This window comes from Pocillopora damicornis, chromosome 12 (genome assembly GCF_964200805.1).
Source record: "Pocillopora damicornis chromosome 12, jaPocDami1.2, whole genome shotgun sequence".
Taxonomy (NCBI): domain Eukaryota; kingdom Metazoa; phylum Cnidaria; class Anthozoa; order Scleractinia; family Pocilloporidae; genus Pocillopora; species Pocillopora damicornis.
The window spans coordinates 17816455-17829107 of NC_142681.1; the positions used below are offsets into that span (position 1 = coordinate 17816455).

Below are 12653 nucleotides of genomic sequence, written 5' to 3' on the forward strand. Positions count from 1 at the left end.
ACCTTTGCGGCCACGTGTGGGAGGCAAGTCCCTCATTCTTGTATTTCCAAGTCTGGGTGGTCATCCGGTGAAATGATTACAAAGTATTTTTTTTCTTAATTGCTTGTTATGTTTTCTGCGTGCTTTCAGTCTTTTGGCTGGGTATGTAATTAAGGTGATGACAGCGTTACGTCCTTTCTTTTCAGAACTGGAGGGCAAGTTGAATAGTTGCTTGTAAGAAGAATAAGTTCAGGATGAAATCCGAGAACGACTTCTCTCTCAATTCAAAGTAGGGCTTTTTAAAGAGATGTCCAGGGAAGTAGCAAGGATTTTTTGAAAAAAGGGGGTTGAGAGTCGCACTGGGATTTATCAAGGGTACCTTTTCGACTGTCTTCGCGACATTAACGCTGTGTTTTACCCCTAGCAAGATTTTGAAGAATAAGAATAAATGAGTTGTTAGTGATGGGATCCCTCTGCTATGCATGCGTGTTGATTCCTCGGTTCACGCGTGTTTTCGCCTCCTGAATTTCAAGGTTTGTTCGTTTTTTTATTAAAAATTATTCTCACCAGCAAGGCAGGGGGTATTCAGGACCTTCCCCCCCCCTGGCTACTACGACCAGTGCTTAACACTGTTCCGAAAAAACGATGTGAGGTCCGGGGGGGACTAAGAATAGACCACGTAGCTATGACAAAGCACACGACTTGAATAACGCTACAGAATCTTAGCCGATTAACTCTAAAAACTATTGTATTATTTCTCTCTTGAAGCTGTGATACGTTGGATTGTAAATCTACGATGAAATTTTGGTCGTAAAGATAGTGTTTATAGCCTGATAGGTTCGTTTTTTCTTATCAACTGCTTATTTCAAGATATGTTGGAATTGTAAGGAGTGGCTGCATATTGATCAAATCGTGGAGATAGAGGAACGTAAAGTTATCGATCTATTTTTACTGGCTGTGGTCAGATTACGGCGATCAGTCGGAGGGACAAGGTTTGATACACAACACAATTTGAAACATCATTGTAGTTTTTTGTGGCATAGGGTAAAATACCCTATGCCGTTTTTTGTCAATACAAACATTGCTTGTGTCTATTGCCGGATCTCGCTGTCACGCCTGATGTACCTAAATTACGTCAAATTTGAATTAATGTACCCAGAATAAACGTCAGCTAAATCCGGTTACTTTGCAGAAAAGTTTTGACACAATAATAAAAATCGTCATAACTTGTAACAAGAGAGCAATTACGTCGAAACACTAAGCTGACTCATAGGCAAGAGTACTTCTTCAGTCAACACTGGATATGTCATTTTGATTAGAACCCTGGGGTCATCATTTGACAAACTCATCATTTATTTGCACAAAGAATTAGAAAGGACAGACTTACCGCTTCGGTAATTATCACTTAGTGCGATCCAGTCAACACAGGAATTTTCATAGCTCGGTGTATGTTGCACCAGGGCTTACCTCTAATCCTAAACGTACAAAATTATGTCTTTCCTCATGATAGAACAGCAATCTACGGAGAGTACGAGCGAGGAGGAGGACTCAGAAACTCAGCCGAGCGTTATGATCAGCTCCGTTGATGAGATTATGGAGTCGGAAAGACCCGCATTTTGTTTGAATGAAGAACAGCGAAAGTTGAAGACGTTTCACGAACGCAAAACAGACCTAGACGCGGCAATCAAGTGGATTGTGAAAGAAATCGTAAGCGCTTAACAAGTTATTTAATTCTAATGTCATACTCGAAGATAATCTGGATACGTGCTATAAAGAAAAATTATGGCTAATCGCGGAGATTATAAATTAAGGTCTCTCAATATATTAAATTCATTTAGCTGTACTTGAGATTAACGCCCCTTCGGTATTGGGATTTACACGTAATATCGTAAAAGACATCTTGGTTACTAAGGCGCAAATGTTTTTCTACCCATGATTCATATACATGCAATTAAGCTTTGATAACTTTCCTCCCGACTGTAATTGTTTTCATTCACAGGAACAATATTTTTCCACTGATGTTATCTGTCCACAATAATAATAGCCTAAATTATTCCCCGCCACCGTGCCCCAAATAAATGACCTTTCAATGGAAACACGTGCGTTTAGGAATAAACCCTGCATCAATCGATTCTGCTCGAAAAATTCCTGTGGTGTTTGTGTTACCGAAGTCTATGATTGCGCGTGTCACTTGGGCGGAGCAGAAACGTTTCTCTAATCTCTTGAAAATATCAGACAAGCTTTTGTATTTCCAAGATTTTGAAAACTAAACATTAGATCTTCGCACAGCAGGATATTGAGGAAATAGATGAATTTGAAGTAAGGGGTTACCTTGTTGTCCATCTTCAATTTCAGTGGATAGTAGCTTGGAAGTGTTATGTACTTGAACGTTAAAAAATGCTACGCTCCTTGAAATTCTTGACAAACTGTGATGGCGGTGACGATTGAATTGTTGCGGGCGGGGTGATTGCCCACTGAGAAAAAAAAATGATTTAGACAAATTAACAAAACCCATGGGGAGAAAGATATGTCTTGTATCTGTTCTAGAAAACACAGCCCGCGAAGAGGATCAGGAACCGCTTCAGCACGAGTGTGCCTTCGCCCGACGGAAAGTACGAGCCTTAAGCTATGCGCTGCAAAGAGTAGAACTCTCTCGACTCGTCTCGAGTCCTTCCGCGGGTGGAGAAACGCGTGTCCTGCAGCGTCTGCTTGTAGGCAACGGGAAACAACTTATATGCATTTTTCTCTAATTTCTGCTCTGAGAATCTTAGCTCCATCAACGCTTCTATCTCTAACATCTCATTCGTTTGAGCTAAGATATAAAAAATTTCTCGTAACTTCTAGGAATACACATGTTCAAATTTCAACTGTCAAGAAAGCAAGCATCCACTTTTCTCTAACTTAATTTTTCATCCAACAGAAATTTCTCAAGCAGCAAGACCAGAACCTTATGAAGCAGTTTGTACAACTCCGAGGTGTTCTCAACTCAATCAGGAATTGCCCGCCTCCAGTGTCTCCAATCGATCGAAAGATCAGTCTTCCCGACACCTCTCCGAGTTCACCAATCAGTCCATTTTATCGGATTCCCGAAAAGTCTTCGGAGACGTATTACAGAAACGAAGCCTCTCCGGGTCTCCGAAAAAGGGCAGCGTCAGATAACTCGGGAAGGCCACTTCTGACTTATTCCATGTCTTCATTGTCTTTTGACGAAAGCGACTTCACAAACGAAAACTTTGAGCACTTTGTGATATAAAAAAAAATTATAGAAGATGGAGTAAGACTTATGAACATAGTTTAACGAATAGCTTTTTCGCGCAATCGGATTTAAATATTTGTAAATTTTTGTAAAGATTAATTTCCAGAGTTGAGATTTAATAAAGTTCGGCATAATCGTGTATTCTGACTGCTGTCGATATTAGTCACTGACGCTTCATCAACCTGAGCGAAAGTCACCATCAGGGTCATTAGAGTCAAGTTTGGTATTTGATGCAAGTCATACACAGTTTTCCATGTTTTTATTACATTTATGTGGACTACCCAAATGGATCACTGCCTTGTTGACCGCATTGTAGCCCTCGCGTGCTATAGCTTTCCGGCACTCGAGACACCTTATTGCTTCGATCACAGCCCCTACAAAACGTGTAGAGATCTCTGGTTATTCACCACGAAAACTTCACATAACTTGCAGTTCTTTTACCTCGCCCTGTTTCATTTAGAGGCGCTACATTGACGACCAGTCATTCGGAATTAACGACATTTCCATGCCTCTTTTCACGAGTAGAAAAGTTTTGAAAACAGGTTGTCGTGAGCACCCTGAAGAAAGTCAGCAACGGGGGCTGTTGTTGTCGCTTCCTCCACGGTGGTCATTTCGAACCTAGGAATGTTTAAAAACAACAGTTTAGGTAAATAAGTGGGCTAATGGTCAGAAGACCTGGTTTTCGTCTGGTTTGAACACCTGTTGTGGTAGTTGATCTCGTTCTACAACAATAGACACTGCTGCGAAAGGCGTCAAACACAGTAAAAATCCAAATAAAGGTAACTCTTAAGTCGAAAATCCCTTCACAAACATAAGTCCAAAAACCTAAGTAAAACAAAGGCTGTGTTGCGTCCACCAGTTTGGTGTTCAGACCAGTATTCCGCTCACGATACTCACTTTTTCCTTATTTCTTCTGCTGTCTTCTGCATTTCAAATTGGATGGATTGAGCCTAAAGTTCATGAATCAAAATATAGTACCGCATTAATTAGCGGAGCTGCAACTACAACAATAACCGTACACAAGAGACCTTGAGTTTTTATGCTCACTTCTTAAACGGGCATTCCGTGCCAGTGTTTGAATCCTCAAGGGATTATCATTGAGGAGTCATGAAACAGCCGGTTGTCTATAGCCTTCTCGTCAGAATTCAAAACATGTAATTGTAAGACACGTTACGTATTCCTTGGACATTCCTTCCCATAACTAAGATAAGCCGTAGTCGTGGCATCCTTTCTGTTAACACCCCTGGGATTCAGAACGTATGATAAGACGCCAACACAGACTATGCAAAGCCATATTCATGTGTAACTTCTGCATCCAGATTTCAGCACACCTAGGATTTTCCAGAATCCGTCTCAGATTGACTTTGTCCTTAACAGCGCAGGTTTTCTCCAATGTGAAGTCTTTGTCGAAACTTTTTCTTTTTTTGGAAGGGGGGGGGGTGATTTCGCACAACGATTCCCACCCCTCCACTAACGAAAAGGGAAAATCATGATTGACATCCTCCCCGTGCAAAAAAAGGGAAAAGCGGTTGTAAAGGACGACTATATGAAAGTGGGATGAAAAGAACGAGCGCGACAAATGTAGATATCACCTATTGTCATATATTTATCTTGTATTGTTATTCGTAGCTGCCCAAAACCTGACGTTCTACAAGTACCTGTAACGGTCCAATATTACCAAGTCTCACAGCACTGGCAATTACCGTTCGGAGAGTCGAGAAAAGGAAAAGTTGTTGTGTTTGGACCACAGAGAGGTTTAACATGCCGCACGTGAAGCCAAACACAACGGCAAAGTGACCAAAGAGGCATTTGTTCTCGAGTTGGACCTGAAATAAAGCAGTTATAGGTAAGGCCTGTTCTGCAGCGTATTGGACCACCTAGCCGCAGCTTATCTCGGTGCTTCCGAGCGCTGAAGAGGGTCGGACGGAAGTTACGAGGAGGAGTGGACTAGAGGGAGAGGGTTAGGAAGTAGGATTCCACCTTTCATGAACCGTGGAATGAGACGGAAATTTTATCATTGAAATTTAAACCAGAAATTTTCCCCAAAACTACAGATGTTTACTGTCGACTATCAGTACTACTGACAGGGCACTTTCACCTCTTGATTATCTTACAACGTTCTCCTACAGTTTGAAGGAAAAAACTCTTCGTGATTTTCATCCTTGTTGCAGACACGTGAAAAGTTGATAACTTGTCTTCATAAAATTCCTGTTAAGTAGGGATGTTGTCTTTCAAGGCGGAATAGAGAGGTGCTATCATGTTCTTTACCTTGTTACTTTTCTTTCTCTTTTAAAACATAAATAATGGGCTCAAGAAAGGAAAAAAAATTGCCAGAGACACATACTACCTCAGTGCCACGCAGAAATGTAAGTTGTATTTTTATAACTACAAACATTTGTAATTTAGAACATACCTGTAAGTTTTTCATTTCTTGTTTTCCAAATGTTTTGCAAGCTGTGTCAAGTAAGGAGTTTCCCTGATAAACAATGGTACCGCAAAAGCTTTAGATACTTGTAATGTGGTGACACATCACAATTGATCATGTCCTTTTTGAAGTTTCAATCTGAGAGACTTAAAATGGCCTAATAATTTGGGACTTTTAATGACCAGTAAAAACTTTTCTAATAAAAGAAAATTATTAAAAAAAATCTTATAAACAAGCAGTTGAGACTTGTAAGCCACATATTACTTTAAGATAACTCAAGTTCTCAAATTTTCTTATATGGGTTTGTGGTCTGAAAAGTATGCCTTAAGTGAGAGGAGTGGGAGATGCTTGATGGATAGCTTAATTCTCCTAAACACTAGTAACCCTTTGACCCCTAAGATCTATTGCTAACTCTTCCCTCTAGCAGCTACACATTTTCTTGTAAATTATTCATGAGAATTCGGAGTTAAATCAAGATAAAAACTACCTGATAAGTTTGAGTATTCTCATTACCTGTTTGCTGGATAATGTATGGATATTATTGGGAGAAGTGACAGGTTAATCACCACTGGGAAGAAATGGTTAACTACACATATGCAGATAAGTACTGGGGGTACAAATGCATGTTCTTATGCTAAACAAGTTTTACTATTCAAATGCCAGTTTTTTTAGTTGATAAAATAAAGAAAAATTATACAGAATCAACAACTTATTCACCTCAAAATAAAGATATGTAGCGAGCTTTATTGTTGATCAATAATGTATAATAGATTTATTATAGATAATGTATAACTGACCTGCCTGATGCTTGCTCTGTTTGCTACATGGTTACTGAGGTAAGCTTGAACCATTCCATCCAACTCTTTGATCCGCTCAACATTATGGCAATTCTTGTGCGATTCATTGACAAAAGAGAGACTGAATGATGCTAAAAGATTTGAAATGAAGGACTCCAGTTAGCTCTATAGATCAACTATAGCTTTACATGTAGAGGACAAAACATTGGGGCTGTGAGAAAAGGCAAATCAATGGCTTTTTGTGGTGAGGAGAGAGAAAGGAGTGTTTGCTTTACATGGCCTCTGCCTTACAAGTAGTTAAAAGCACAGCTGAAAAGAATGAAAATGAGTATTAACCATAAAACTTCTTCTATTGGTCTGATACCTACCTATTCACACCAGCAAAATATTTATAGCTAAACTAGGTTTAACTGAATAAAAATCAGAAATAGTGAACTGACAACCTGAATTTCCATAGGATTTAAGTGGTCACAAAAAAAAAAATGTGCTCTCCCAAACAAGGGAGGAGGTATGTGATCACAGCCCATACTATAACATTGCATCACCAGTAGACAGCGCATGAAAACATTTTATAGAAATTTTGGATTAATGTTTCATTTAAGACAACTTGCCAAAATAGGTAATATGTGTAAGTGCAAAGAACTGTTTCCTTTTTTAAATGATAAAATGATTGAATTATTCCCTTTGATTCATTAATGGTAGCTTTCACCGAGTATTACCTGTGTTTTGAAGGCAAGAGAACAAAAAAGCTTTGAATGCACCTAAAAAGAAAGAACAAAAAAATTAACATGGCAACAGCGACAAAAACCTACTCTTTACTACCAAACATAAATCTTGAAGTTGCTAACGTATATTTACATTGTGTACTCCAATATTATAATTTACTGAACACTGCATTCTGTTTCATACTTACTATACTCTGTTACAAAGCCATGTTTTGTTGCAGATTCAAATCCAAAACTATGTGAGAATCCTCCAGTAGGAAATGCTGCCAATCAAAAGATGAAACTGATATAATTCTAGAGAAGATAGTTTTGATATATATTTTCTGCTCACCAGAAGTTTTGTGTTACTGTTACTTTTACTGTTACTGTAACTGTTACTTCAGCCATATGTCAACCAGTCATCATTTGAATAAAGTTGGATATTTTTAACCTTCTTTAGAGATGTTTTTATAATGATTATTATCAATTTTACAATTGTCTTCTTTCAAACATAATTGCCTCAAAGAAATGTGTTAATGCTCTAAAACTGTAAGACTGTAAGGCAATTAGTTTCAGTCTTTCATTAACCATCTAACTCCCAAGATCTCATAAGTAATTCTCCTTAATGTCTACCATACAGTTCTTGTGATGTTAGTTTGGAGAATTTGGTGTTGAATCAACTTACAATCCCCTAACTGATATTTTTCTTTATTCTTCTTACTTGTCTGCTTGATTACAATGTTTCATAAGTTTTTGTTTTAAATTTCCTCTGCTGTTCTGGAATTTGCGAGACCATAAGCTGGTTTTAAAGTACTGTATACTGAAATAATTGAATCTAGTTGGTTCACATCTGCCTGAAAATTCCCGCCTAAATTACGCGCCAGAAAACGCGGTTGCCGCTGCTGCTGCTGCAACAAAACCCGTGAACATGGTGTACTTGTTACTAACCTGCTTTGTCTAAAAATTAGTCGAAAATCATTTGAAAAAACGTCAAACATTTCATATCCCGTCAAAAATTTCACCTCATCATCAAAGAAAGGTATTGAGGCAAGGTAATATGTTCATCTTAGCTTTAAAATGTTACTTTTTATAGCCTTCAACGTGGAACACTTGACGTCTATTCAGCTGTTTACCGACATAATCTTGAAAATATCATTGAATTCTCGCTTTGAAAAGAGTATTGTTTCACTATTTTTCTGAAAATAACTTGTAATGAATAATACTAATAATGTTTTTTTTTTCGTTAAACAAATTACACCGCTTTTAAGCCTGCACGTAATTTACATCAGCTTTCCAATAATTTACAAGTTACGTACTCGCTGATATACTCATACCTGAATCAGCTATCTGCAGCAAAATCCATGTTGTCGTTGAATCCGTCTCTTTTCCAGTAATTTCTTGATTGTGTATATCAGTCATATTTTCTATTCCTAGAATAATCTGGAACTATGAACCTGAATTTCACAGGTGATAGCCAAAGTACTCCGCCATATTGGATTACTCTAGTTCCAGGCCTCTTCTCCAATTCTCTCCTTTCTGTTGACTTTTCACCCTCAGAACACAGGAGGTGGAGTTTGACCTAAACCCTACAGTTTCTTCTCAGTGTGCGGTAGAAAATTACAGTAAAATGCTTCAATAGGGGGAGAGTGCACACTCTTCCTCGAAAAGGATTTAATAGCTTTCTTTTTTTGACAAAGTTTATTCTTTTTTATGGAGCTGACTCCTATCGAGATTGGAAGCACTGAATGTCGATCTTAGTACACGTTAGGACCCTCGAGAACTAAGCATAATATAGCCTCGTCGCTCGCCGAGGACTTCGCTTTAGTTTAGCAGTAGAGTATGCGGTCGGTAATTGCTCGGCTGGGTTTTGATTCGTCATTTGTCATTGTGGCTTAAGATGTTTTCCTCTTTTCTCCACACCATTTCTAAACTTTCATCGCTTGCACATCGATCCTTTAAAACTTGCTTGTCGGAGCGAATCTGCGTATCCTATCGATTACACGCCAACTCCCCGTCTTCAAGATATCAGCTCTATTCATTCTAATGAGAAGATAAAAATTCAAAAGTAAATTTCTTCATTTACCTCGAGGCTACCGGCTGAGGTATTGCCGTTTTGAGTGTGGGGTTAAATAGCGAAAATTGACATCTTTTACGACCAAGACGAACTAAATGAATATATCTGTTCTTCACGCTTGTTTCAACTCTCTGATAAACTGCGCGGGTGTGTAGGGTGTCAGCGTCTTTCAATATCATATTATAGCTAAATGCAAATGAGTATCGCTCATGGCTGAAATTGGCTGAAAAATTCTCGTTACAATGGATATGACCTCCAAGTGGTCAAGGATAGAGATCTCCTTTTTTTTTTCCTCTCGTTGTTGTTTTTTTTCGAAAGATAGAAGATAAAGCTGCCTTATGTAGTCCTGTATAATAACTTTCCAATGTAATTTCTGGTAACTTAAAAATTATAATAACAGAAAAGATTTAATTTAAGTCAGTTCATTTATTACTAGAATGTTGTACAGTTTTGTTATCATAGTTTTGCAATCGTTGTAACTATTTTTAACTAACTAGCGTTTCAAATGGCATGTATAACCGCTTCAACGCTTTTTTTTTTTATATTTTTGTGTAAATAATTTTCGTCTTTTGTAGTTGTCTACCTTTGTTCTACCTGTAGGTTTGTTTGATTATCCTAAGTTAATGCAAATTTCGGACCTTAGCACAGTTAATTGTTTCATGCCACTTAGAAGCAAGGGTTTTTTTTGTGTGTGTAAAGAGAAAAAAATCTCCCTGTATGCTGCTTCTTCTCAAAATATCATGCAAAATGAATTCCCTGTTGTCCAGCAACGTTCTGTTAGGGTCTAACAAATGTTTCGCGATGAAACGAGATTTGACTTGTGCATTTTTATTTAACAAATAGTGTCATTTGTCAAATAACACTTTTCACATCCACGCAAAGGAGGAGATTATTTGAGGAAAATCATTTCCTTTTCAATTGTTTTCAGCTGAACAACTGTTCCAGCCTTCGTGAAATGCGGGGAGGTATGGTTCATTGAAAAGGCGGGAATTAACAATTAAAAATTTATGCTCAATTTGATCATAATTATTTGTAAGCTTTCAGCAGGTTTCTCAGTGAAATTGAAAGAAACTTTCTTAGGTAATAACGTCGTGATAAGCTACCGTTTAGAAACGGAGAAAGAAAAATACGATCTTCACATTTTATGACAATTTTTACCCAGAGGTGTAATAATTTTAAGGGAAAACGTAGGTATTTATTCATTTCTGAGGCATTGTGATAAAATCGTCTCAGGAATCAAACCTTTGATGTCAAAATAAGGATGGCTCTTCACTGGTTTTGGGTTGTTGGTTGGTTTATAACTCTTTTCGGTTCCCTGGGAAACACCTGGATTATTTTCATCATCGTGAAAAGAAGAAGATTACAGACAACAGCCAACTGGTTTGTTCTTTCTTTGGCAATCGCCGATCTGGGCGTCACTTGTGGATATTTCCCAGCATCTTTTGTTTGCAACATACTCGTTCACTCATGTAACAACAGCATTCGCTTTAATTTCTACAGCTTTTTCATCGAAGCCTCCACCTTCTCGATGATTGCGATGATTGTGGAACGTTATATCGCCATCGTTTATTCATTAAGATACGTATACGTTATGACCACTGCAAAAACAATCACTATCATTGTGGCATCTTGGGGAGTTCCGAGTGTTCTCATCTTCGCTAGATGGGCATACGAACTGTATTACAATGAGATTTCTGCCCAGGCAGAGTTCGTAATAATCACCATGTATACGCTGTTGTTTGAAATTGTGCCAACGATAATCCTTATCGTAACAACCTCGCATATCTTGTTCATCGCCCGAAGAGTTTCGAAGCAGATGTCAGTTCTGTTGACTCAGGTTAGATTTAACGTGGCGGCAAACTCTGCAAGAATACTGAACGCACCAGTTAAAATTGGGTTGAAATCGTCAACGGTAAAATTAGTGGTCGCAGTTGTTGCTATATTCGTAGTATGCTACGGGACAGAAATCTACGTCACATTCTGTCAAGCCCCGTATAACCTTTGTGCAGTCCCTGACGATGTCCAAACATTCTTTTCTCTGCTAATTATGGTTAACTCAGTTCTTAATCCGATTGTATACGCATTCCTAAAACAGGATATCAAGAACGAGACAAGAGCCGTGTTTCGTTTCAGAAAGGATAGCAGATCACATTCAGGATCTCTGAGAACTGCTAGGAGCGAATTCTACTCAGTAATCACATCATGAGCGATTTCACTCTTCTTCACTCTTTCTCGTGATATCATTGTTGGCAATTACTCTTTAATTTTGGCGCAAAATAAAATTACAAAGTTTCCATGGCCACTTTGTAATTTCCATTGGGTTAAGATGATGCCCATGTTTGAACACGTGACAGGTGAAGACGTTACGGCGTTCAAAAAGCGTCTAAAAAACTTCCAAGCTTGCCTCCAGAAACTAAGGATTTATTTATTTACTTAACAATTCACACTTAAAATTTTCCCGAAGCAAAGTGTATATCAATGCATTAATGGCCTAAAACGGATTATCAATCGTATTTCAAACCTGCGGCGTTTTCAGCTCATTTACCATTAATATTATCTCTTATCATTTACACAAGATTTGTGGATGGTTTGGCTATTTAATCACTCGCGCTTATCAGCTGGAGAGGTATTTTTAATTTGATTAGGCGGAAGGATGATATCTCCTGCATATTTACTACGGTATTAGACAGTTGAAGTGAAAATTGGTCTTTACGAAATGGCTTTAGAGGTACATTTCCTTTCCTACCCAATCCATGTGAGTTCTGTATGCTCTATTTTGATTCCATTTTTGACCCAGCTTTATCAATTAATATGCGGTTTAAAGTGACCTTTCTCGACTACAATTTTTAGTTAATTTTTCTCACGCTTGCAAGCGACGCAAAATACCCCACGGTTGTATTTCATTATAGACCATTACAGGAGACTTTGGGTGAGGTTACTGAATAAACTTATTGCACCTGTTTGTATGTCTAATGAAGGAATATTCTGATACAATCCTATTTGTAATCGAATGATGCACTTTGCAGACTGAACATTTATGTTTTCGACAGTCTAATCGATCCTGCTTTTTTCATGATGCATTCCTATTTTAAAAAGAACCGCTTGAATGAAATTATTTATCTAAACTGGCAAGAATTCAATTACAGGAAGCGAACACGCCTTCAATTTAGGGTTAAGTGGCCACCTGCCATATTTTGCTTCCAAGTTGAAAAATGATCCATGCTTTCATGCGACCAAAGTGATAGCAAAATTGAAACCAAAAAAGAAAAAAAACACGAATTATTTTGGGTTTGTCTCGCATTAAAAGGGTGGAAAATTTCATTTGTCATACCTTTTATTGTCTGCTATTTTCTTCTTCCAAGTTAAAAGGCGGTCCATACTTTCATGTGACCGAAGAGATGGCGAAATTGAAATAAGC

At 38.1% G+C, this 12653-nt stretch overlaps 3 protein-coding genes across 6 annotated transcripts; 2 read left to right on the plus strand and 1 right to left on the minus strand.

Annotated features, from left to right (window-relative positions):
• The first annotated feature begins 645 nt into the window (after nt 1-645).
• On the plus strand, nt 646-3374 carry LOC113673703 (uncharacterized). Of its 4 annotated transcripts, none has more exons than XM_089188929.1 (3): nt 646-971; nt 1490-1686; nt 2900-3374. In XM_089188929.1, the coding sequence occupies exons 2-3, from the start codon at nt 1549-1551 to the stop codon at nt 3230-3232; spliced, it is 471 nt and encodes a 156-aa protein (XP_089045055.1). In that variant the 5' UTR covers nt 646-971; nt 1490-1548; the 3' UTR covers nt 3233-3374. The 4 variants fall into 4 exon arrangements, with proteins under 4 accessions (XP_089045055.1, XP_089045056.1, XP_027045927.2 ...); XM_089188930.1 differs by having other exon boundaries at nt 648-816; XM_027190126.2 differs by lacking the exon at nt 646-971 and adding an exon at nt 1149-1373.
• Nucleotides 3375-3479: 105 nt separating this feature from the next.
• LOC113673702 (uncharacterized) lies at nt 3480-8676 on the minus strand. Its single transcript, XM_027190124.2, has 8 exons — nt 8496-8676; nt 7371-7445; nt 7177-7218; nt 6458-6588; nt 5649-5711; nt 4894-5061; nt 4133-4185; nt 3480-3853 (listed from the first exon to the last, which is right to left on the minus strand). Exons 1-8 carry the CDS (start codon nt 8578-8580, stop codon nt 3751-3753), a joined length of 720 nt encoding a protein of 239 aa, XP_027045925.2. The 5' UTR covers nt 8581-8676; the 3' UTR covers nt 3480-3750.
• A 664-nt stretch (nt 8677-9340) lies between these two features.
• Nucleotides 9341-12479, plus strand: LOC113673727 (QRFP-like peptide receptor). The gene has a single exon (XM_027190154.2). It carries the CDS (start codon nt 10497-10499, stop codon nt 11439-11441), a length of 945 nt encoding a protein of 314 aa, XP_027045955.2. The 5' UTR covers nt 9341-10496; the 3' UTR covers nt 11442-12479.
• Nucleotides 12480-12653: the final 174 nt, after the last annotated feature.